This window comes from Oratosquilla oratoria, chromosome 1 (assembly GCF_046742065.1).
Source record: "Oratosquilla oratoria isolate Oo_2021 chromosome 1, ASM4674206v1, whole genome shotgun sequence".
Classification (NCBI taxonomy): Eukaryota; Metazoa; Arthropoda; class Malacostraca; order Stomatopoda; family Squillidae; genus Oratosquilla; species Oratosquilla oratoria.
The window spans coordinates 129892747-129920028 of record NC_134777.1 but is presented as its reverse complement, the minus strand read 5'-3'; the positions used below and the strand labels follow the sequence as shown (position 1 = coordinate 129920028).

The window sequence follows — 27282 nt, the reverse complement described above, 5'->3', positions numbered from 1 at the left end:
ACCTCTGCCTGTTACTACTTAGATTTAATTTTCATTATGGCTTGCAAGAGTCGTAACCTTATCTGCATCACCTCAGGTAATGTTTTCTTTTCGTCCAGGTGGGGCTAGTAATGGGCCCCAACAAGCCATGATCCCAGTTGCAGGAGCTGCTGCAGGAGGCACAGGAGGCACAGGAGGTAGCAGTAATGATAAAAACAGCACCAGTGGAGGTGGTGGGAGCGGTGGAAGTGAGGGAGAGGGACTTGGACCAAATAGCCCTGCTGAGGAGGAACCGCTACCCCCAGGGTAAAGAAGAAGAAAAAAAAAAAAAAAAGAGAGAGAGAGAGACCATTGATTAATTTTTACCTCAGAGACCTGGTGTCGTTAAAGAACTTGCTGTTTCATGTTGAATACAGTGGTATCTTTTGTTGATTTTGTGATGGTTTGTGTGTCATTATTTATAAATCCTTCCAGTAGGAGAACCACACTGACAGGGCTCTTTATTGGCCCATTAATGTATGACACTCATTTCATGTATTGAAAGTGAACACTAGACAGCTCTGTTCTCTCTTTCTCATGCTTTTCTTATCTCTCTCCCTCTCCCTCTCCTATCTCTCTCTCCTATCTCTCTCTCCTATCTCTCTCACTCTTTCTCCTATCTCTCTTTCTCCTATCTCTCTTTCTCCTATCTCTCTTTCTCCTATCTCTCTCTCTCCTATCTCTCTCTCTCTCCTATCTCTCTCTCTCTCCTATCTCTCTCTCTCTCCTATCTCTCTCTCCTATCTCTCTCTCTCTCCTATCTCTCTCTCTCTCCTATCTCTCTCTCTCCTATCTCTCTCTCCTATCTCTCTCTCTCTCTCTCTCTCTCTCTCTCTCTCTCTCTCTCTCTCTCTCTCCTATCTCTCTCCTATCTCTCTCTCTCTCTCTCTCTCTCTCTCTCTCTCTCTCTCTCTCTCTCTCTCTCTCTCTCTCTCCTATCTCTCTCTCTCCTATCTCTCTCTCTCTCTCTCTCCTATCTCTCTCTCTCTCTCTCTCTCTCTCTCTCTCTCTCTCTCTCTCTCCTATCTCTCTCTCTCTCCTATCTCTCTCTCTCTCTCTCTTTCTCCTCTCTCTCTCTCTCCTCTCTCTCTCTCTTTCTCCTCTCTCTCTTTCTCCTCTCTCTCTTTCTCCTCTCTCTCTTTCTCCTCTCTCTCTTTCTCCTCTCTCTCTTTCTCCTCTCTCTCTTTCTCCTCTCTCTCTCTCTCTCCTCTCTCTCTCTCCTCTCTCTCTCTCTCTCTCTCTCTCTCTCTCTCTCTCTCTCTCTCTCTCTCTCTCTCTCTCTCTCTAATATCAATGAAAACCTTGTTTCAGTTGGGAGATGCGCTATGACAGTTATGGACGGCGCTACTATGTTGATCACACTACACGATCCACCACTTGGGAACGTCCCAAACCTCTTCCCCGAGGCTGGGAGACACGGCGAGACCCCAGAGGACGTGTCTATTATGTCGACCACAATACCAGAACCACAACTTGGCAGAGACCAACAGTAGAAAACATCAGGTGGGTACAGTGTGACATCACACTTCTGATATTGATCAAGAGGAGACCAATAATGAATACACATTGGTGGTGGTCCTACAAGGGAGCAGAGGGCATCATCTTGCTGTCCATTTTTGAAACCTGTGAACAGCATCACCTCTGTGTTGAGATACAACTCCAAGAAGTTGACACTTGATCCCTAGATTAGGTCCAAGCTCTCCCTCTGTCCAAGCACACACCCACTATATAAGAATTTATTTAATCTCTATATTATCTCAGTACATCACCACAAGGTGAATAAATAAATTTATAGAGAGAGATGGTGGTGGTTGTTGTGGTGCAGAAATTTTAGTGACCAATAATTTTACAGACAATTTGAGCAGTGGCGAGGAGAACGACAAGGCCTGGCACAGCTGAGCACCCAGCGATTCCTCTATCCCTCACAGAATGCTGAGGCAGAGAAGGATCCTCTAGGAGCACTACCTCCGGTAAGACATTTACTTTCTTTTAAAAACAAATGGCTTGACTAATGCCTAAGATGAGGAGCTAAGACAAGAGGGAAGAAAGGGTGGTGGACAGGAGTGGGTAGTTGTCTTTTGACTTAGCTACCTCCCGTGTAAAGGGAAAGGCCCTTGGTATTTAGATAGAAAAACAAATGAACTCTGTTTACTGTTGCCTATCACACTATTGCACCATCCTTGATTGGGAAACTTGTTGGGGAGGGGTGGGGGTGAGAAACGACAAGATTGAGGTTGCGTTCTGTGCCACACAGGCATGGCCTCCCATGGGACACATGGAAGGCTTTAGTGTAAAGGTGGAGTGCGCACATAGTAAGAAGGTGTTTGAATGGTTTTGCATATGTTTATTGTGTAAATTAGGTATCAGGTAAGCTTGTTTGCTCATTGAGCTGTAATGATAATACCAAGTGTTGTGTCCATCCATGGATCTTGAACTCAAATCTCTTGTTTGTGAGGCAACCTCATCATTACTACCAAGCCATTAGGGGATCCACAAATGACAATTCAAATTTTTCATCACCATATGTTAGAATTTATGTCAACAAGGTATTTGAATTCTCCAGCTCTACTGAAGTACAGTATGCCTCCCCCCCTCCTGTCTCTCTTCTCTCTCTTCTCTCTCTTCTCATCCTTCATCCCCTAGATACTAAAGACCATCATTTGTTTAATGACTTTGTTTAATATCAGCCCAGTGAACATTACATGGTAACAAATCAAGCTGAATTTTTCCAAGAATCTACAATAACCAAATCTCAGTACTCCATGATATGTCCCTTAAGTATGCACATATTTAGATCACAATCCATCCACTGCCCCAGGGCCAGGGAATTGGCAATAGCCACTGGATTGCCCCACAACTCGCTCAAAGGAGGTACCATGTTGTTACCTGGATAAGGCCAGAGTAGGGCAGTGTATGATGAGGTGTTGGGTGTCTTGTGTGGAGACTAGATCTAGGGTAATGTACTTATGATCACAAAACAAGTACTACACAATATACCACCAAATTCGCCACACTCCCTCTGAAATCAACCTAATAGAGAAATCACTTCAAAGTCAAATAAGTATTGCAATGACACCCCCATGTTCAGATCACCTCCACCCATTAAAATGGTATCAACTCTCAATCGCTTTAGTGAATGACTTTATGCAAAACCATGGGCAGGACATTTTCCTTGAGGACACAGGTCTTATGCAAGAGTGAACTGTGGCAATGGATTGATTTTTTCAGTTTGTGGTAAGTAATCATCAAATTAAATGACATTAATATTGAAAAGGGAGCCTATACATATTCTAGATTTGTTTTTCTCTTCAGGGTTGGGAGAAGCGGCAAGAACACAACGGAAGAGTTTACTTTGTGAATCATCGCAATAGAACTACTCAGTGGGATGACCCCAGGACCCAGGGGTAAGTATGTTTTACAGTTTGTGTGTGAATGTACTCGTTAGATACCAAGATGTTTCTCCAATTGAATGAAGTCATCTGGAATTAGCCAGGTGTAGATTGTACAACACCCTCCAACTCCAAAGGGAGAAAAAGAAAGGCCTCATGCATGTCAGTCAAGGATCTTGTGGTATTCAGATGAGTAAGCCCTTCACTTCAGTGATGTTCTTAGTAGATCTTAATGCAGTCTAATGCCATGCAATCTTATTCAGGTATGGGAGAGGCTGGATTGAGATGGGGACTTTAGATCAAACATCCATTTTGAACAGTTCATCTCCCCTGCAAAATAAATGTTTATTAACTAGAATAAATATCTGTGAAATACCTCTCAGGGTTGTAGAGTTTAGATCAGTGGTTCTCAAACTATGGGTCGTGACCCAAAGTTGGGTCACGAGATAGATTTTGATGGGTCACAGAGCCCCACGATTTGAAATACTGGTAAATAAGAAGCAGCACCACAAATCCCATTAATTTAGTTTTCTGAAGGAAATGCCGTGCCTTGGATTCTGTTAATTTAGTTTTGTTAAAAAAAACTGTACACATTTTTTTTTTTTTCCAAAGTAAAGGATATATATCACTGTCCATTTTGTTTCTCTTTACTTTATTCTGGGTTGAGAAGGATTGAAATGTTCCAAATAGGGTTGCTCATGAAAAAGTTTGAGAACCACTGGTTTAGATGTTAAATTGAAAGACTATAAAAGATAATCTATGGCTGGAGCAAGGATGGTTTACATCCTCTGAGGCCATTCATGGAATTGTTCCTTGTCATTGAAAATGGTGTCTTGGTTAACCCCTTAACCACTTCAGTACGGGACTTAAATCTCGCGGGCAGCAGCCAATGCCAGCCGTATGACGTGTCGTAATAATACTCGCATCATAAAATATAGTCACCGCTTATATCGATCGTTCTCTCTTTCACCCGCGAATTTTGAAAACCAGAGAATGGGATTCAGGGCGCATTTGGGAGAATGTAAAAACACAGGGACGACTACAATAAATATAATCAAGACGCCGATATGGCAGCGTCGCGAATCCACTTGCTCCTCATGACGCCTACGTGTGCGGCACCGTATGGAAGGGGTTAAACCTTATGACCCAACAATATTTTTTATGCCAGTTGATTGTATTTGCTAAAAGTGATAATATTTGTTTATAGGATGGTGATGGAAGAGGAGCCGCTTGCTCCAGGTTGGGAAATGCGCTTCACCACTGAAGGTCGGCCCTACTTTGTGGATCACAACACCAAAACCACAACCTTCCAGGATCCAAGGCCAGGTGCCAAGCAAAAGTACGTATATTTGAGGAGCTCGACATGAGCACCATCAGTCAAGATCTATTGCATCATGGTAGATTGAATTAAAGTATGATAAACAGATTGATACTCTTTAGTTATTGTCATCAGTGTGAATCTCATCAAACTTTGAGTGCAAATTGTAGCAGAGTTGAAATTTAGGATTTGCCATTTTATTTTTATGTAAACTTCCCATTAGTTTGCCTGTGTATAAGGGACTGCAAGGCAAGCTTAAATTGGTTAACGGATATTGTTACCAGGGGTAGGGGGCATCGTTATTATTTATTTATTTTATTTCATTTATTTATTATTTATTTATTTATTTATTTTGTTATTTATTTATTTATTATTATTTTTTTCTGTCCCCATACACTCCAGTGTCATTCACCACCCCTTCCTCCCCGTCATCCAGGAGGAACCAAGAAAAGAGGGACGGGGATGGGTGGTGAATGGGAGTGAAGGGGGTGGTAGAGGATATTCCTTTTGACTTTGCTTACCTCTCTTGTAAAAGGGAAAAAGCCTTTGGTACATGTATGTATTTATTTTATTTTTTATTTATTTTATTTTACCCCAGTCTGGGGTATCGGCTGCATGTTGTTGTGGCAGAGTAGCATGCAGTTGATACTTAAGGGTCTATATGGGGCGCCCCTATGGACCAGAGCCACACATTATTTTGCCTGTGATAGAGGAAGACTCTGCTCACAGAGAAATGATGAAACTTTTATTATACTGCTACTGTCCCTGTTATGCTGTCCCCCATCCCCTTGTTGCTGTCCTGTACCATTTCTCTGAATTTAATTTCCTTGTTTCGCCTTCCTTGTGGTGGGGGGAAAAGAATGCTGCCACCAAGTATTCCCACTTGGATCATAAGAGGCGAGAAAAACGGGATGTGGATTAGGACCAGGCATCCTTCTCCCGGTGGCCCCACAGGGGACGTTCCTAAAAAAGTAAAGGCATAAAAGGGTCTAGGAGTTTTCCAACCAGCACCCTAAGGTTTGGGTCTTTTAATGTGTGTGGTTGTGTTACAGGTGAGAGTAAAAGGGAAGAGATAGGTAGTATGTTTGTGAGAAGAAAAATGGATGTGTTGGCTTTGAGTGAAACTAAGTTCAGAGGGAAAGGTGAGTGTGAGTTTGGGAGTGTAGTTTGGAGGTTCTCAGGAGTGAAGAGAGGATGAGGGAGAGAATGGGTGCCTATACTAGAAAGTGAAGAGATAGGTAAACGTGTAATGGAGTGGAAGGAGGTTTCCTCAAGGATAATGTGGATGAAGGTGAAATTGGGGAAAAGAGATGTGGGTTTTTGTAAGTGCATATGGGTCTGGTAGAAGAGCGTAGAAGAAAGGGAGGCTTTTTGGATAGATTTAACCTCTTCACTCCGGGGCACATCGCACGTCTGGCAGCATTAGCTGCCCGACGTGTTGAGGAAGGACGGGAGAGGACAGAAGACGGGTGAATGGAGAATGGTTGTATATGGATGATGTTGTGATTGTGGACGGGGGGATGGGGGGTGAGGTAGTATGTGTGAGCAAAATTTGACGCAGCCCAAAGGGATTTCTCCCCGTCTTCTCCTTTTATGTAATGGGGGGACGGAGGGGGGGGGGTCGCCGATTTAATGAAGCGGCCTTGCTGTGGATGTGCTGTGTCTTGCGACACTGCTTCTGACCCAGGGCAGTGGATAAGGTGCAGGGATGACCCGTCATCCAGGAGGTGTTAAGATAAGAGGGAGGGTGGAGGGGTGTGGATGGGATTCAGGGATGGAATGGGTGGGAATGATTTTATGCCTTTTCCTTTTTGGCTACCTCCCTTGTAAGGGGGAGCCTTGGTATATGTATGTATATTAGCATTTTTCCAGTCTTGTGGTATTTTTCCTTCTTTGAGTGAGAAGTAAATTATCTTGTGTATTTTATCTGTGAGTTCGTCTATGCATTCTTTTAATATCCAATTTGCTATTCCGTCTGGCCCAGGTGACTTTCTGACATCGAGTTTCCTTATTTGATCATTTATATTTTTCTGTGTCACCATTATTTCTTCCATTTTAGGGGACCCTTCCTAGTGACTATCATCCCACAATTGTGAGCTTTCAATAGTAAAAACTACTTCAGCCATTTCTACATCTTCTGTGTATTCTTGATTTCCTTCACACAGTTTCACTATTTCGTGTTTGTCTTTTAGTTTGTCATTTACATATCTGTAAAATAGTTTAAGTTGGTCTTTGCATTTTGCTGTTATACCATTTTCATAGTTTCTTTTTTCCTCTTCGTATGTCTACATATTCATTTCTCAATTTGATATATGTTTGCCATTTAATCTCTATTTTGTCTCTTTTCCATCTTTTCCAAGCTTTGTTTCATCATTTTCAAATTTTTCCCAACAAGCATTTTGAATTTTTTTTCTAAGTTTTACAAAATCAGTTTTGTTGTACATCAGTCTTCCTTCTCTATGTTTCTCTTTAATTCTTACCACATTTTGTTCCTTAAGTTCAATATTTATTAGTATGTGGTCACTCTTTCCAATTGGTGTTTTATAGTTTATTTCTTCCACTATTTCTGATTCAGAGGTGAATATCAAATCTAGTCTCTATGGTTCTTCGTTTTGTCTAAATCTAGTATTTTCTTTAACCTATTGCATAAATGTGTAATCTGTGGTCATATCCATTAAGACATTGCCCCAGAGTTCGTCTCCACCTCCCATTGTCAATTCTTCCCAATTTATTTCCCTTGCATTAAAGTCACCCATAATTACTATATTTTTCCATATTTCAGTGTCTCGGTTAATTCATTCTTTGTTTTGGAAAGAAATTAAGAGAGAAGAGGAGGCGAATCAAGTAGAGAAGAAAAGGTAAAAGGTGCAGATGGAGAGATGATAATGGAAGAGAAGGCAGTAAGGGGAAGATGGGCAGAATATTTTAGGGAGTTGCTAAATGTGAAGGAGGATAGGGAGGGAAAGATAGTTGCAGTGGGAAATGCTAAGAAAATGAGAATAATGAGTGAGGAAAATGGAGGAGAAATAAAGAAGGATGAAGTGAAGGCAGTTGTTAAGATGATGAGAGCAGGTAAGGCACCTGGTCTGGATGGATGCCATGCAGAATGTCTAAAAAAAGGAGGTACAGTGATAGTGGACTGGCTGGTGAGGTTATTTAATGTTTGCTGGAGAGAGGGTAGAGTGCCGGAGGAGTGCCTGTATAGTTCCACTTTACAAGGGAAAAGGGGACAAGTGTGAATGTAATAGTTTCAGAGGGATTAGCTTGTTAAGTGTAGTTGGGAAGGCTTATGGGAGGATCTTGATAGAGAGGATTAGGAGAGGAACAGAGGGAGTAATTGGTGAGGAACAGTGTGGATTTAGGATGGGTAGAGATTGTGTAGATCAGATCTTTGTGGTAAGACAAATATGTGAGAAAGCTATAGGAAAGGGGAAGGATGTTTTTTGGGCTTTTATGGATCTGGAAAAGGCTTACGATAGGGTAGACAGAAAGGCACTGTAGGAGGTTATGCAGATATATGGGATAGGAAGAAAGCTTCTAGGAGCTGTCAAGAGTTTTTATGAGAGTAGTAGAGCTTGTGTCAGGATTAGAAATGGAGAGAGTGAGTGGTTCGAAGTAAAGGTGGGACTTCGTCAAGGATGCGTTATGTTGCCCTGGCTGTTCAACTTATACATGGATGGGGGCTGTTCAACTTATACATGGATGGGGGCTGTTCAACTTATACATGGATGGGGGCTGTTCAACTTATACATGGATGGGGTGGTGCGAGAGGTAAGTGTGGGGGTAGTGGGTCAGGGATTGAAGATAGTTAAAGAAAATGAAGAAAAGTGGGAGGTGAGTCAGCTGTTGTTTGCGGACGACACTGCGCTTGTGGCAGGATCGGAGGAGGGATTGAGGAAGTTGGTGACAAAGTTTGGGAGAGTATGTGATAGAAGAAAGCTAAAGATAAATGTGGGTAAAAGTAAGGTGATGAGATGTACAAGGGGTGAAAGTGGCAGTAGATTGGAAGTGAGCATTAAGGGAGAGCGACTGGAGGAAGTGGATAGTTTTAGATACTTGGGTGCAAATGTGGCAGGAAAAGGTAGAATGTAGATTGAGAGAAGCGAGTAAATGCCTTGGTGTATTGAAGAGTGTAATGAAGAATAGACATTTGGGAATGGATGCTAAGAGGAGACTATATGAAGGAGTGATTGTGCCAACAGCACTGTATGGGGCAGAAACATGGAACATAAGAGAGGAAGAGAGAAGGAGTTTGAATGTGTTTGAGATGAGGTGTCTGAGAAGTATGATGGGGGTTACTAGGCTAGATAGAGTGAGAAATGAGGTGAGGAGAAGAACGGGAGTGGAAAGGAAGTTGGGAGATAGGGTTGATGAAAGAGTATTAGGATGGTTTGGACACATGGAAAGAATGAGTGAAGAAAGACTAGTAAAAGAGGTATGGAAGGCAGATGTGGAGGGAGTGAACATGAGGGGACATCCTAGGATGAGGTGGATGGATGGGGTAAAGGGGGCTTTGAGGAAGAGGGGAATATCTGTTGAGGAAGGACGGGAGAGGACAGAAGACGGGTGAATGGAGAATGGTTGTATATGGATGATGTTGTGATGCATGAGGGGCAATGGATGGGGGGTGAGGTAGTATGTGTGAGCAAAATTTGATGCAGCCCGAAGGGATTTCTCCCCATCTTCTCCTTTTATGCATGGGGGGACGGAGAGGGGGGGTTGCCGATTTAATGAAGCTGCCTTGCTGTGGATGTGCTGTGTCTTGCGACACTGCTTTTGACCCAGGGCAGTGGACAAGGTGTAGGGATGACCCTGCACCTTGGAGGGGTGTGGAGTGTATTCAGGGATGGAATGGGTGGGAATGATTTTATGCCTTTTCCTTTATGGCTACCTCCCTTGTAAGGGGGAAAAAGCCTTGGTATATGTATGTATGATTTCAGGATTAAATTAATTGAATGACTCCCCTCCACCCTCCCTCTTATCTTAGCACCTCCTGAATGAACGGTCATCCCTGCACCTTGTCCACTGCCCTGGGTCAGAAGCAGTGTCACAAGACACAGCACATCCACAGCAAGGCCGCTTCATTAAATCGGCGACCCCACCTCTCCGTCCCCCCCTAGCATAAAATGAGAGGATGGGGAGAAATCCCTTCGGCTGCGTCAAATTTTGCTCACACATACTACCTCACCCCTCATCCACCCGCCCATTCCACCTCATGCAATCACATCATCCATATACAACCATTCTCCATTCACCCCTGTCTTCTGTCCTCTCCCGTCCTTCCTCAACAGACATTCCCTTCTTCCCCAAAGCCCCCTTCACCCCATCCATCCACCTCATCCTAGGACGTCCCCTCATGTTCACTCCCTCCACATCTGCCTTCCACACCTCTTTTACTAGTCTTTCTTCACTCATTCTTTCCATGTGTCCAAACCATCCTAATATTCTTTCATCAACCCTATCTCCCAGCTCCTTTTCCACCCCTGTTCTCTTCCTCACCTCCTCATTTCTCACTCTATCTAGCCTAGTAACCCCCATCATACTTCTCAGACACCTCATCTCAAACACATTCAAACTCCTTCTCTCTTCTTCTCTTATGTTCCATGTTGCTGCCCCATACAGTGCTATTGGCACAATCACTCCTTCATACAGTCTCCTCTTAGCATCCATTCTCAAATGTCTATTCCTCATTACACTCTTTAATCCAAGGCATTTACTTGCTTCTCTCAATCTACATTCTACCTCCACTTTCACTCCACCTTTCCCTGCCACATTTGCACCCAAGTATCTAAAACTATCCACTTCCTCCAGTCGCTCTCCCTTAATGCTCATTTCCAGTCTACTGCCACTTTCACCCCTTGTACATCTTATCACCTTAATTTTACCCACATTTATCTTTAGCTTTCTTCTATCACATACTCTCCCAAACTCTGTCACCAACTTCCTCAATCCCTCCTCCGATCCTGCCACAAGCGCAGTGTCGTCTGCAAACAACAGCTGACTCACCTCCCACTTTTCTCCATTTTCTTTAACCATCTCCAATCCCTTGCCCACTACCCTTGCATTTACCTCTCGCACCACCCCATCCATGTATAAGTTGAACAGCCAGGGCGACATAACGCATCCTTGACGAAGTCCCACCTTTACCTCGAACCACTCACTCTCTCCATCCATATTTGTGTATGCCACTTTTAATTTTTTCTTCTCTTCTCTTTTTTGGTTTAGGTTTCCATTTTTCTGATGTACCATTTTCTCAGTCTCAGATCCAGCACTCTCCTTTTTTTTTTTTTTTTTTTCCCTTGGCTTCACTTCTCAGTTCCCTCTCTTTCTCTAATTTCTCTGCATTCATTTCCTTTTTTATCCATACATTTTTGTATTTAAACTGTTTGCTAGTTTTGTCACTTTTGATAGTACTTCTATCATTTGTGTTCTTAGTTTGATTCTCATTGGTCTGTGTTTTTTTTTCTTTTGAGCATGTACTACCCATCCTGTGTACGTCATCGATTTCTGTATCTAGATTCTGTTCTTCTTCATGAACCGCTTTTAGAATCTCCTTCGCAATTTTTTTCTCTTCCTTTTCTCTTTGGTATTTGTGTACATTATGTTTTTCAGATCAGTCTCTTGATTCTTCCATTTTTTCTGTTAATGCTTTCAATTGTTCTTTTACCTCTTTCTTCCAGTCATCATTTGTATTTCTAACCTTGTTTTCCTTTCTTTTATTTTCTCTTTTTATCGCACTTAGTTCACTTTTTAGTTCGTTTAATTCCCTTAGTATTACTTCGTTTGTTGTATGTAGGTTGGTTACTTCTAGTTGCAAAGCTTTGTAGTCTAATGTTAAATTGATCACTTCATCTGCTAAGTTGTTAATTTCTCTGTTTTGTATTGCTCTGCTAATCCTAAAATCTCTCTCAGTGTCCAAGGTTTTCTCCATTGTTTCCCCTTGCCTCCTAAATCCCGAGAAATACTCATCACTTACGTATCTGTTGGTCATTTTCGGAGTGTCATTTTGACATTTTTTTTCTTGCTTATTACTCCCCATGGGGACTTAATCCTGGGTTCATCCAGTCCTCTCTTTGTTGGTTCATTGATTCTTACTTCTTCCTTGTTGATTTCCATTTTGTATTAAACTATTTGCCCAAGAACTGGATCGGATACAAACCCTGCCGGTCACCGAAATAGCAAGGCATTTTTCCTAGTGTAGCAATAAAGCACTCGTTTGGGCACTAATTGTAGTGAAACTCGGAGCAGCTGTAGGCACTTCCTTCCTCTTTGACTGCTTATGACTGAATGTAGTGCGTGTGCTGTGTTTGTAGAGGCTGCAGCAAGTGTTTGTGTGCCTCTCATGTCAAGGTGATCTTTGACATTTAGGACTTTTGTTTCATAGTGTACATGGTCTGTAGGTGTTGTATATGTGCAGCCTGCAATTGTTTTTAAGGCTTTGTTTTGTATGGTCTGAAGGGTGTTGAGGTGTGCCACATTGAGATTAGATGCCCATGCTGGACTCTCATAATTCATCGATACTAAACAGTACACAGTACATATACAAACAATGTACTGTTTAGTAGGGAGGGAAAGTATCCATTTGTGGATATCAAGACAGTTATTTCTTCAGGTGATAGAGTGGTTAAGGTTGGATGGAGTGAGAAATGAGGAGAGTGGGAATGGACAGGGAGCTGGCAGGTAGGGTTGATGAAAGATAACTGGGATGATTTGAGGATATGGAAAGAATGAGTGAAGAAAGATAAAAAAAGAGTGTGGAAAGCAGAGGTAGATGGAGTGAACTTGAGGGGACAACTGAGGATGAAGTAAAAGGGGCTTTCAGCAAGAGGGGAATGTCTGTTGAACTGGACAGGAAAAGGCAGGGGATAGGGATGAGTGGAGAATGGTTGAATGTGGAGAATATTTGATGCAGCCCAAAGGGATTTCTCCCTGTGTTCTCTAATTTCCACATGAAGTGATGAGGAGGAAGAGTCACTGTGTAAATGCCCTGCTGTGGATGCACTGTGTCTTGCTGCATTGCTTCTGACTCAGGTGGTGGGCAGGAGACAGGGATGACTCTTCATCCATAAGGAGACGAGATGAGAGGGAAACAAGGGTGATGGGTGGGAGTGGGTGCATACCTTGACTGGCTACCTCCCATGTAAGCGGGAAGAAGCCCTTGGTATTTAGATAAATAGACATACCTTGATGATAATAAAGTTTAAAGTTAATTTTCATGTTGCCATAATTTGACAAGTGTTTTTATTTTGCAGTGGTGCAGGCCGAGGACAGTATGGAATTCCAGTAATGTATGAACGTTCCTTTAGGTGGAAACTCGGACAGTTTCGTTATTTGTGCCACAGGTAAGTGCATTACAGGAACATCATGTCCAGTTTCTGACTTGATTTCTCTTACAGGAGTGTGCTTGGGGTGAATGAAGGTTGAGAAGGTATGATTTGATTTTGTGTCCTGTGAGAGTGTGACTGTTGATGTTACAGGAGTCCCTCAAATAATGCAGATTCAAATAACACAGGTTCAATCATACACGGATTTTATTTCAAAACCATCTCAAATGTAGAGAACCCGTTTTAAAATTCGCGCCGAGTCGGGCACGCATACGCACACACGGCAACATCGCAAACATTTGTGGTGACTGCTTTCTATTTTACCATATACAGTCGATCCTCATATAACGCGGTCATTATGTACACTGGGAACTGCTCAAACAAGGGTGTGGGGCGAGGGGATAGCCGTGGGTGGCTGCCTGGGGTCACGTGTCAACCTCCAGGTACTGATGCAGGAGGGAGAGAGGGGAGTAGGGGGGGTAGCCAACAAGCTTTAGCTTGTCGCTTTCACCACCTGCGCCGTGCTATCGTGAAATTTTACCGCCCTAACCTGTTGAAGTGTAATGTTTCTTTCGTTTGGAACACAACTAATAAGTCTGATAATGACTGCGCTTGTCGTGTCTTAATTTCTCTTATGAGGTTCTTGTTGTTACTGGCGGTGGTGGTTTGGGAGATCAAAAACAGACATATACATGCTTATACACATGTAGACATGCACACGTAGACACATGTTAGACAACCAGTGTATGTTGTGAATGCGCGTGTGTGTACACACAAATATGAACACAGACACACGCATGTACATGCTTACTTGTACATGTGAACACAGACACATACACGCACACATACACACACACACACACGCACACACACGCACACACACACACACATACATACATACGCATGCCACACACACATACATACGCCACATACACACACACATACATGTGTATACACCACATACACACACATATGTATATACGCCACATACACACATGCATATACACCACATACACACACATGTATATACGCACAAACACATACATATGCCACAAACGTCACATACATACACCGCATACACGCACACACACACACACACACACACACATACATACTGTTCTTGGTATTTAATATGGAATGTCAGCATACGCAGATTTGGTCATACACGGTAATTTCAGGAACCTAACTCCCACGTTATTTGAGGGACTCCTATACATAGATTATGATTTAATTCACAAGCCAGGGGTGGACAAGTCAAGTTTTACTATACCCAGTGGGATCTTTTGGAGCAACTCATGGTTGCCCACAGATGAAATCCACCTGAGATGTTAAAAAAAAGGCTGAGATTTTTCCTCATGTATATATATGAGAAAAAATTTGATGCAGCCCAAAGGAATTTCTCCCCATCTTCTCCTTTTCTGCATGAGGGGATGGAGAGGGGGGGTGTCGCCAAATTTGTTAAGCAGCCTTGCTGTGGATGTGCTGTGTCTTGCAACACTGCTTCTGACCCAGGGCAGTGGACAGGATGCAGGAATGACCTGTCATCCAGGAGGTGCCAAGATAAGAGGGAGGGAAGTGGAATATGTAGGGAATGGAATGGGTGGGAGTGGTTTCTATGCCTTTTTCTTTTTGGCTACCCCCTATGTACATACATACATATACCAAGGCTTTTTCCCCCTTACAAGGGAGGTAGCCAAAAAGGAAAAGGCATAAAATCATTCCCACCCATTCCATCCCTGAATACACTCCACACCCCTCCACCCTCCTTCTTATCTTAACACCTCCTGGATGACGGGTCACCCCTGCACCTTGTCCACTGCCCTGGGTCAGAAGCAGTGTCGCAAGACACAGCACATCCACAGCAAGGCCGCTTCATTAAATCGGCGACCCCCCCTCTCCGTCCCCCCATTGCATAAAATGAGAGGACGGGGAGAAATCCCTTCGGGCTGCGTCAAAATTTGCTCACACATCCAAAGGATTACAAAGGCGGAGCATGCCGACAGGAGACCTTTTGATCCATATCTAGGTCGGATGCGAAAAAAAAAAATCATATTAATAATAAAAGAATAAATGAAAATATGATAATGTAAATAAATAAAATGAATAAATAAATACATAGGTATAGTTAAATAATAAACCAACAGGTAAATAGTAAATAATGATAAATTGACATATAACTAGTAATAAATGAGAATCAGACAGATAAATGATAACAAAACAAAAACAAATAATATAAGATAAATTATAATCATTACAGCATCTTACTTAGGTATTTATCTAAATGATTCTTAAAGCTTCGAACTGAACTACATTGCACTACCTGTGCAGGAAGTTTATTCCATTCATTAACTACATGGTTGGCAAAGTTGTTTCTACCTACTTCCAAATTGAATCTATTTCCGGACAGTTTGAGACCATTGTTTCTTGTCTGATACTACCTCACCCCCCATCCCCCCACCCATTCCACCTCATGCAATCACAACATCATCCATATACAACCATTCTCCATTCACCCCTGTCTTCTGTCCTCTCCCGTCCTTCCTCAACAGACATTCCCCTCTTCCCCAAAGCCCCCTTCACCCCATCCATCCACCTCATCCTAGGACGTCCCCTCATGTTCACTCCCTCCACATCTGCCTTCCATACCTCTTTTACTAGTCTTTCTTCACTCATTCTTTCCATGTGTCCAAACCATCCTAATATTCTTTCATCAACCCTATCTCCTAGCTCCTTTCCCACCCGTTCTCCTCCACACCTCCTCATTTCTCACTCTATCTAGCCTAGTAACCCCCATCATACTTCTCAGACACCTCATCTCAAACACATTCAAACTCCTTCTCTCTTCTTCTCTTATGTTCCATGTTTCTGCTCCATACAGTACTGTTGGCACAATTACTCCTTCATACAGTCTCCTCTTAGCATCCATTCCCAAATGTCTATTCCTCATTTCACTCTTTAATCCATGTATATATATGTATGTATGTATATATATACATACATACATACATATACCAAAGGCTTTTTCCCCCCACATGGGGGGTAGCCAAAAAGAGAAAGGCATAGAAACCACTCCCACCCATTCCATTTCCTATATATTCCACTCCCCTTCTTCAGTTTCTGATCTACCATTGTCCTCTCTCTCACTTTTGTTCTTCATCTTGTAATTTGCCCTTGTTTTCTTTTTTGTTGCATCCTTTCTAACCCAAACATTCTTGCATTTGTCTACACTTACTAGTTTCCAAGTTTTATTCATAATTTCATTGCATATGCTTTGTAATTTACTTTCTCTTTCATTTCTCTTGTTTCTCCCACAAACTGCCCTTATTACCTCCATAGTTTTTTGTAACTGTATTTGCTCCTCTTCCACATAGTTGTATACAGGAAAGGAGCAATACTTGTTATTATATCATTGATGTGTCGCAAGACATAGCACATCCTTGCTGTGGATGTGCTGTCCTGTGACACTGCTTCTGACCCAGGACAATGGGCAAGATGCAGGGACGATCTGTCATCCAGGAGGGGTCAAGATAAGAGGGAGGGAAGTGGGTGGATGGGAGTGGAGTATATTAGGGATGGAATGTGTGGAAGTTTTTTTTTTTTTTTTTTTTTTTCTACCTACCTTGTAAGGGGGGAAAAGCTTTTGGTATATGTACTTTTACTTAGTTGTATTATACAGGAACAGGAGCTATGCTCATGGTGACCCATCTTTGTATCTCACAACATCTAGTTTGTTCTTAAATTCTTGTATGGTGTTTGCACACACTATTGTTTTGTATATGCATGTGATCTTCAACTCCCTATAGTATGAAAATATGGAATTGGATAGGTTTGAGGTAGGTGTAGAGTGTGTACTATGAGTTAGCAACTCTCATTCAAGGGGGGGAAAGGCTCACTGATGTATGCATGTGATCTTTAAGAATTATTTTGTCAACAGTAATCTGGTTGGAGGCCACATCAAGATCAGCGTGTCACGGCAAACACTATTTGAGGACTCCTTCCACCAAATCATGAGGTTACCAGCCTTCGAGCTCCGTCGACGCCTCTTCATCATCTTCAGGGGTGAAGATGGACTGGACTATGGTGGAGTGGCAAGGTAATAAGTACACAAGGTCTTTGCTGTTGAGTCGTAATATTAACCCCTTCCATACGGTGCCGCACACGTAGGCGTCATGGACTTAGATCTCGGTGGCAGCAGCCAATTCCAGCCGTACGACGTGTCGTAATAATACTCGTATCATAAAAAATAGTCACCGCTTATATCGATCGTTCTCTCTTCACCCGTGAATTTTGATAACCATAGAAAATGCGATTACAAAAGAATTAGAAAGAATGTCATTATGGAGGGGCGACTACAATAAATATAATCAAGACGCCGATATGGCAGCCTTGCGAATACACTCGCTCCCCATGACGCCTACGTGTGCGGCACCGTATGGAAGGGGTTAAAGCAGTTTTCAGACCTGCGACTGAAGAGGCATGCCTCACTGCTGTGCAATTGACCCTAAACAATGTGGGAGTGGGAAGAGCCCCTTGGTCTCATGGACCTTATAGGTTAGAGGGGTGTTGATACTTTGGGGAGTACCACAATCCTTTTTCCCACTTGAGTTGTACAAGGTGACCAAAAAAGAAAATGGACAGGGGTTAGGACTAGGAATCCTGCTACATTCCTAAAAAAAGTAAAGACATGAGGAGCTCAAATGAGGGGGAAACAAGGGCAGTGGATGGGAGTGAGTGCATGTCTTTGACTTAATAAGGGGTGAAGAAGCTCTTAGTATATAGATAGAAGTATAATCATGTAGCTACAGATGTGAAAGGGTTTATATTAATTGAAGTCTGTTTTTACTTTTCCAGAGAATGGTTCTTCCAGCTGTCTCATGAAGTGCTAAATCCCATGTACTGCCTCTTTGAATATGCAAACAAGAATAATTATTCTCTGCAAATCAATCCAGCATCAGAAGTCAACCCAGACCACCTCACCTACTTCAAGTTCATTGGTCGGTTCATTGCTATGGTAAGCCAGTTGTCTCACTTTGAGTTGGAATCAAGGAGGATGGGAAATTGTAAGCTTTTTGAGAAAGATGGAAGTGGAAAGATAACTTGTACTCTGTCCCAGGACTGAGCCCAAAATATCTCTTTGTCAACTTCAATTGTATTTTGTACACTTTTTCACACATGGAAAGCTGACAACAGATAACTGCTCTAATCTCCATATCACTTAGAGCCTATGAAATATAAAGACCCACACTGATACAATACACCTCAAAGTTTTGTCCCAGAGAGATCTGTTGCCAGCCACCATGGTGCTGTAGGTTTTCCATCTAGTGAAACTCAGTATGTTGCTGTTAGGTCAATCTATTGCCCAGCCACCATGGTGCTGCAGGTTTTCCATTTAGTGAAACTTAATATATTGCCCAAGTCTCTTGGAGAAGACCTGCTGCATTCGGGTAACAGGTTTGTCCAGAAAGTTTTTGGGTGAGGTATATTGTGTTGGGAGATAGGTTTGAGGAAAGAGTATTGGGGTTTGGACACATGGAAAGAATCAGTGAAGAAAGACTAGTAAAAGAGGTGTGGAAAGCAGAGGTAGAAGGAGTGAACATGAGGGGGCAACCAAGGATGAGATGGATGGATGGGGTAAAAGGGGCATTGGGAAAGAGGGGAATGTCTGTTGAGGAAGGACAGGAGACGACAGAAGATAGGGGTGAATGGAGAATGGTTGTGTATGGATGATGCTCTGATGCATGAGGGGGAGTGGATGCAGCCTGAAGGGATTTCTCCCTGTCTTCTCCATTTCTGCATGAGGGGATGGAGAGGGGTTTTTGCCAATTTAATGAAACAGCCTTGCTGTGGATGTGCTGTGTCTTGTGACACTGCTTCTGACCCAGGGCAGTGGGCGAGATGCAGGGATGACCCATCATCTAGGAAGAGCCAAGATAAGAGAGAGGGCGGGTGGTGAATGGGAGTGGAGTATGTGGGGATGGAATGGGTGGGAGTGGATTTTATGCCTTTGTTTTTTGGCTACCTCCCTTGTAAAGGGAAAAACCCTTTGTTATATGTATATATATATAATACCACCACAGACGATCTATCTATATACCAATAGTCAGCCAAGGCAAGCACCCATCCTTCACCTATTCCCATTTTATTTTAGCTCACTGTAGATGAAGGGTCATCCCTGTCCCATGCCCAGTGTTCAACACACACACAAAAAAAAAAAAAAAAAAAAAAAAAATATATATATATATATATATACACACACCAAGGCTTTTTCCCCCTTACCTCCCTTGTAAGGGGGAAAAAGCCTTGGTATATGTATGTATATGTATATATTGTTGTGTGTGCTGAACACTGGGCATGGGACAGGGATGACCCTTCATCTACATGGAGCTAAAATAAAATGGGAATGGGTGAAGGATGGGTGCTTGCCTTGGCTGACTATTGGTATATAGATAGATCGCCTGTGGTGGTATTATTTTAATGCTAGACAGTGATTTGGGATATTTGAATTTATAAAAGGAAATGTAATTTTTACTACTACTCTTCACCAGGCACTCTACCATGGCAAATTTATCTACTCTGGCTTTACAATGCCCTTCTACAAGCGGATGTTGGGCAAGAAGATCACCATGAAGGACCTGGAAGCCATTGATCCAGAGTTCTACAATTCACTTGTTTGGATCAAGGAAAACAACATTGAGGTGACTGGAAGATTGTCATTGTAAAAAATATAGGGAGAAAGGCTGGATTTAGGAACATTTACATTCATTCTCTCACTCTCCCCTCCCTCCCTCCCCCTACTCTCTTTTCCTCCCCCTCTCCCTCTCTCCCCCTCTCACTCTCTCTCCCTCCCTTCCCCTCTCACTCTCTCTCACTCACTCCCCCACTCCCTCTCTCTCCCTCCCCCTCTCCCTCTCTCTCCCCTATCTCTCTCCCCTTATCTCCCCTCTCTCACCTCTTTCCTGCATCTCTTCCTCTCTTTCTCTCTCCTCCCCCTTCCCCTTCTTCTTCCATCCTCTTTCTTCCCCTTCCTTATTTCAATCTTTTCCTTCCCTTTCTCACCTTACTTTCTCCCCTTTGCTATGCAGCAAGGCACAGCATCTGCACTGCAGGGCCTGACACCATAAGCTGGTTTACCCTCGCTGTTTCATTACATGAGGAGCTAAGATGAAAGGGAAATGTAGGTGGTGGAAGAGGTGGGAGTGGGTAGGATCTAGGACAATTGCATCCCAGACAATTGCGTTCCAGGACAATTGCGTACCAGGACAACTGAATATCAGATAATTGTGTAACTAGTTATACAATCAGTGTGCATGTATGATGTATACATTAATGAGTTAACGATGTTCATATCCAAGAAGAAACATTTAGTATTCCTAGAGTTTTTGATCTTCCAAATAAGACAAAGGAAACATATATTTGACTATTCACATATTTGTTGCAACTAAAATCCCAACTTAATCCAAAATCTTTGTTGACAGACTTTGAAATTGCAAAATTCTTTGACCTGTCACCTCCCTTTTATTCGGAAATTAATTGAAACATTGAAAAAGGAGAAAGCCATTGCAAAAAAAAAAGTTACTTGAATAGGGGCATTCAAGTCGTACGACAAAAAAGTCAAAATGTAAATAAAAGACTGTTCGAAACATACAATCCTGATAACAAGATGATTTTTTTTAAAAGGGATAGCCTACAACATACACAGCTTTTGATTTTATTTGAGCAATATCAAAGTTACTTTTTTAGTTTTTTGTCATAATTTTACTCCACATTTCTATTTAAACAACCAAATTATTAATAATTATTGAGTGGAAAAGATAGTAGGGAAACTCAGTTAATAATTATTGTTTATATATGCTTCAATAATGTTACTCTATTAGTGTATTTTGAAGAAATATAAAAAAAAATCAAAATAATTTTGACTATTTTATTCCTTTTTAACGTTTAGATATTACCTGGTTTAGCACATACACAATATTCTTAAAGCAACAATTGTAATTTTAAATTCTTTATTTTTTTTAACAGCGTGACACTGTATGCAATTATGCAATTGTCCTGGTACGTAATTGTCTTGTTACGCAATTGTCCTGGTACGCAATTGTCCGGGACGCAAATGTCCGAGACGCAATTGTCCGGGACGCAACTGTCCGTGCACCGAGTGGGTACACACTGTGGCTGGCTACCTCCTTTATAAGGGGGAAGAGTAACTTGATATAGAGATAGATAATATCCCCTCAATATGGAAATAGTTTGAGGCTTATTTACTGATAGATCTCTTTATTTTTTCCAGGAGTGTGGCCTAGAACTGACTTTCAGCACAGACTTTGAAGTCTTAGGTAAAATCAGTGAGGTTGAGCTCAAAGAAGGTGGGAAGGACATCGCAGTGACAGAAGAGAACAAGGAGGAATATGTTAAGTAAGTAGGACAAGATTGAAAAAATGAGTCTGCTCAACCTGGGCCAGGTCCCCCCTTCATATATTCTCAATCTCCAATATTCTTCCATTGATTTGTATTCCTTACAATAGGTACTACAAGATTTCTACAAGTTTAGCTAGTGGTATTTCAGTAGTCAGCAGATAACAGTTAATTTGCACATTATGTGATTCACCATAGTTTGTATCATGTGTTGGTCTTGTGATTGACAGCTATTACCCTCTCAGGTGAGAGCTCAAAGCTTGTATAATGCCCAGTCTGTGGGTAATGCTTTTACCTTGAACATGTATGCTTTTACCTAGTACACATATGCACACCTCAACCCTCAACTGCAACTTCACAGCATGTCTCCCAACAATATTCAATAAAAACACATAACTTTTAAATTTTACAGAATGGAGCACAGAGTAATAACAGGATCCACCAAAACTGCCCTAACTGGACACCTGTATCTAGAAACCAAAATCTTCCCTATGGAACACCACATGAAAATGACCAACACAAGGTTCTAGAACCCTTAACACCTCACACTCCTCACATTATTCTCACAAGCAACACCAATAGAATGCAACAAAAAACTACGCCTGCAGCATACCACTCACACATCTACAACATACCACTTGTCTGTATACCAAAGAGCTTTTTCCTCCTTATGAGAGAGTTAGCTAAGTCAGGCACATACCTATTTCCACCCATTTCACTCCCCTCCACCACCCATTTCATTCCACCTAAACCACACAAAACATTCATACAAAAACATACATCACTAAACAAGCCCTTCAAGACAGACCGCCAAATTCAGTACTCCATCAGTATCCTCCAGACCTCAGCCCCACAGAAAAAGACACACTTCCTAGTTATTTACCTAGTTGTATTTTATAGGACGAGAGCTATGCTTGTAGTGACCCATTTTCGTATCTCTCCGCATCCAGTTTATTCTTAAAACCGTGTATAGTTTTGGCACTCACTGTTTCTCCGTTTAGTTTGTTCCAGACATCAATCACTCTATGTGGGAAGCTATTCTTTATTAGGTCTCTTCTATAACTCCTTCTTTGGTTTCTTTTCGTGTCCTCTTGTTTCTCTTCTGTCCCACTTTAATAAATCGTCTCTATCGAGAATTTCCATCCCCTTCATAATACTGTAAATGGTCAGTAGATCACCTCTTTCTCTTCTCTGTTCCAGTGTTGACGGATGTAATTTCTCCAATCTTTGTTTGTATGTCAGATTTGACAGTGTAGGTGCCATTTTTGTCGCTGCTCTTTGGATTCTTTCTAATATTCTTATGTTCTTCTTTGTGCTGGGTGCCCACAGTGTTGCGGCATATTCTAGTTTAGGTCTTATTAGTGTAACCTCTATTTTTTTAACCATCTCCTCATCTATTTAGTCGAAGGCCTCTTTCATTGATCTTAATAAGTTAAAAGTTTCTCCAAATGATTTATTGACATGTTTATCAGGTGTCAAGTCACTTGATACTTCCAGATCCCTTTCTGAATTTACTTTTTTGACTTCTTTGTTTCCAGTTTTATATTGACCTGATATTCTATTTTTGCTTTTTCTAGATTCCATTATGCTACATTTCTTAATGTTGAAGTTCATCTCGCATTTCAGACTCCATTCCCATATTTTGTCTAGGTCTTCTAGTAGCGATCTGCAATCTTCTTCCGTTTTTACTCTCTTGAGTAACTTGGCATCATCAGCAAAGAAGTACATGTAACAATTTACACCCTCATCCATATCATTTATATAAATGGCAAACATTAAAGGAACCAATACAGAGGCTTGCAGGACGCCACTTTTCACATCTTCCCAGTTCAAGATTTTGTCTCTTACTACTCTCATTGTCCTTCCAATTAAGAAATCCTTCATCCATTCCAGCAGTTTACCTTGTATTCCTCCAATTTTTCCATTTTTCTTATTAATTTTTTATGCGGAACCTTATCGAATACCTTCTGCAAATCCAAGAAGGCACAACCTGCCCAGCCATCTCTTTCTTGTATTATCTCAATTAATCTTGAGTAAAAGCAAATTAGAGTGGAATGTATGGGAAGTGGAATGGGTGAGAGTGGTTTCTATGCCTTTTTCTTTTTGGCTACCCGCTGTGTAGAGGGAAAAAGCCTTTGGTATATGTATGTAAAACTTCTCAGACATTTCATCTCAAACACCTTCTAACTCCTTCTCTTCCTCTCTCATGTTCCATGTTTCTGCCCGGTAGATAGAGTGAGAAATGAGGTGAGGAGGAGAACAGGGGTGGAAAGGGAGCTGGGAGATAGGGTTGATGAAAGAGTATTAGGATGATTTGGACACATGGAAAGAATAAGTGAAGAAAGATTAGTAAAAGAAGTGTGGAAGGCAGAGGTGGAAGAAGTGAATATGAGGGGGCGTCCTAGGATGAGATCGATGGATGGGGTGAAAGGGGCTTTACAAAAGAGACGAATGTCTGTAGAGGAAGGACGGGAGAGGACAGAAGATAGGGGTGAATGGAGAAGGGTTGTGTATAGATGAGGCTGTGATGCATGAGGGTGAGTGGGTGGGGGATGGGGGGTGAGGAAGTATGTATGAGAAAAAATTTGACGCAGCCCAAAGGGATTTCTCCCCGTCTTCTCCTTTTCTGCATGAGGGGATGGAGAGTGGGGTCGCTGAATTTATGAAGCGCCCTTGCTGTGTCTTGCGACACTGCTTCTGACCCAGGGCAGTGGACAGGATGCAGGGATGACCCGTCATCCAGGAGGTGCCAAGATAGGAGGGTGGAGGGGAGTGGAATATATGGGAAATGAAATGGGTGGGAGTGATTTCTATGCCTTTTTCTTTTTGGCTACCCCCTGTGTAAGGGGGAAAAAGCCTTTGGTATATGTATGTATGTAAAAGCAAATTAGATTTGTGGTACACGACCTTCCACTTCTAAAGCCAAAATGTTTAGGGTTTACTATTTTATTTTCTTCCAAGTGTTTACTCCATTTATTTCTGATGACTTTTTCACACATTTTTGCTACTGTGCTTGTAAGGGATACTGGTCTGAAGTTTGTAGGATCTTACCTATGTCCTCCTTCATATATTGGTACTATATTTGCTCTTTGCCCTCTATCTTGCTGCATTGATGTACGAGATTCCATCTGACAACCCAGGCGTTGACATTAGGTATCGACTTGATAGTGGGCTGTTCAACCTGGCCAAATTCCGCTCCAAACAACTAACAACCATCAAAACAGTCACGGAACTGCAGTATGCAGATGACAATGCTACCTTCTACCACACCGGCTAATGATCTACAACAGTCAGTCAACAACTTCACTGCAGCTTATCAACGTTTCGGGATGAATGTGAACATACAGAAGACCAAAGTTCTTGCACAACCGGCTCCAAGAACCAGCCCTGCCAGAATTTGACATCACTATTTCTGGTACATCACTGGAGCAAGTCAACCAATTTTCGTATCTTGGCAGCTTACTTACCTCCAAGTGCAACTCGGAAAAGGACGTAGAACATCGAATTGCAACTGCCCATATCGCTTTTGGGAAGCTGTGTCGATGGTCTTTCGACAACAAAGATCTTACCCGAAGAATGAAACTAATGGTTTATGAAGCCGTCGTTGTCTCCACTCTGCTGTACGGCTGCGAAACATGGACACTTTATCGCAGAGGTCTGAAGAAACTTGAATGCTTTCATCAACAGAAGCTCCGATCCATGTTGTGCATTAAGTGGAAGGACCACATCACCAGTAATGAAGTCCTTTCCCGTGCCAACAGCCAAAGCATGGAGTCTACCATCATGAGGCATCGACTTCGTTGATCCGGCCACGTCGCTAAGATGCCAGAAACAAGACTGCCCCGGCAAATCCTCTTTAGCGAGTTGGCCACAAGAGGACACCCCCGTGACCGTCCCGGCCTAAGGTACAAAGACCAACTGAAGGCCACCCTGAGGTCTACCACAATTGAGCCAGTGACCGTTCAATCTGGCGCAACACAATTCGGGCTGGAACAGAGAGGTTCGAGACCATGCGAAAGGAGAGAGACGAGGAAAAACGGCAACTCAGAAGACTTCGTCTCGCCGCCCCTCGTCCTCCCCCATCCATCCAGTGCCCGTCATGCCCCAGAAAGATCAACACCAGAATTGGACTACACAGCCATCTCAGACACCATAAATAGAAAGAAGCATCATGCCATAGTAAACTCTACACCAAAATTGGACAACAACCATCTCAGACACTATGAATAGGAGGAAGCGTGGTATCATCGGACTACGATGCACCGCTGACGATGACGATTTGCATCTCTCCAATTTTGCGGTACCTTTCCTTCTTTGAGTGTGAAGTCCATTATCTTGTATAGTTTGCCTGTCAGTTCATCTATACACTCTTTCAGTATCCAGTTTGCAATTCCATCTGGTCCATGCGATTTCCTGGCATCTAGGTTTTTTATTTTATCTATTTCTTTTTGTGTTACCTTTATTTCTTTCATTTTGGGTAATCTTTCTTGTTTTCCATCTTCCCAAAATTGTGAGCTCTCAATTGTAAAAACAGACCTGAAATGTCTGATCATAACTTCTGCCATTTCTGTATCATCTGTATATTCTTTATCTCCACGCAATTTCACTATTTCATGTTTATCCTTTAGTTTTTCATTTATATATCTGTAGAAGAGTTTAGGTTGATCCTTACCTTTGTCTATAATATCTTTTTCATACATACATATACCAAGGCTTTTTCCCCCTTACAAGGGATGTAGCCAAAAAGGAAAAGGCATAAAATCATTCCCACCCATTCCATCCCTGAATACACTCCACACCCCTCCTCCCTCCCTCTTATCTTAGCACCTCCTGGATGACAGGTCATCCCTGCACCTTGCCCACTGCCCTGGGTCAGAGGCAGTGTCGCAAGACACAGCACATCCACAGCAAGGCCGCTTCATTTAATTGGCAATTCCCCCTCTCCGTCCCCCCATGCATAAAAGGAGAAGACGGGGAGAAATCCCTTCAGGCTGCGTCAAATTTTGCTCACACATAATACCTCACCCCCCATCCCCCCACCCATTCCACCTCCTGCATCACAACATCATCCATATACAACCATTCTCCATTCACCCGTCTTCTGTCCTCTCCCGTCCTTCCTCAACAGACATTCCCCTCTTCCCCAAAGCCCCCTTCACCCCATCCATCAACCTCATCCTAGGATGTCCCCTCCTGTTCACTCCCTCCACATCTGCCTTCCATACCTCTTTTACTAGTCTTTCTTCACTCATTCTTTCCATGTGTCCAAACCATCTTTCATCAACCCTATCTCCCAACTCCCTTTCCACCCCCATTCTTCTCCTCACCTCCTCATTTCTCACTCTAGCCTAATAACCCCCATCATACTTCTCAGACACCTCATCAGACCCCCATCATACTTCTCAGACACATTCAAACTCCTTCTCTCTTCCTCTCTTATGTTCCATGTTTCTGCCCCATACAGTGCTGTTGGCACAATCACTCCTTCATACAGTCTCCTCTTAGTATCCATTCCCAAATGTCTATTCCTCATTACACTCTTTAATCCACCAAGACATTTACTTGCTTCTCTCAATCTACATTTTACCTCCACCTTCACTCCACCTTTTCCTGCCACATTTGCACCCAAGTATCTAAAACTATCCACTTCCTCCAGTAGCTCTCCCTTAGTGCTCACTTCCAGTCTACTGCCACCTTGTACATCTCATCACCTTACTTTTACCCACATTTATCTTTAGCTTTCTTCTATCACATACTCTCCCAAACTCTTTCACCAACTTCCTCAATCTCTCCCCCGATCCTGCCACAAGCGCAGTGTCGTCCG

At 42.4% G+C, this 27282-nt stretch overlaps 1 protein-coding gene across 6 annotated transcripts in view; it reads left to right on the top strand.

Moving 5' to 3' along the window:
• Su(dx) (WW domain containing E3 ubiquitin protein ligase suppressor of deltex) overlaps nt 1–27282 on the top strand; it is a 140032-nt gene that overhangs the window by 90830 nt on the left and 21920 nt on the right. For all 6 annotated transcript variants that reach the window (XM_076187906.1, XM_076187861.1, XM_076187870.1 and 3 more), the window contains 10 exons: nt 99–285; nt 1330–1521; nt 1871–1988; nt 3331–3422; nt 4615–4746; nt 12978–13067; nt 16984–17142; nt 17901–18060; nt 19595–19744; nt 21334–21458. In XM_076187906.1, coding sequence (XP_076044021.1) covers nt 99–285; nt 1330–1521; nt 1871–1988; nt 3331–3422; nt 4615–4746; nt 12978–13067; nt 16984–17142; nt 17901–18060; nt 19595–19744; nt 21334–21458 — 1405 coding nt within the window. The remainder of the gene's footprint in view (nt 1–98; nt 286–1329; nt 1522–1870; nt 1989–3330; nt 3423–4614; nt 4747–12977; nt 13068–16983; nt 17143–17900; nt 18061–19594; nt 19745–21333; nt 21459–27282) is intronic.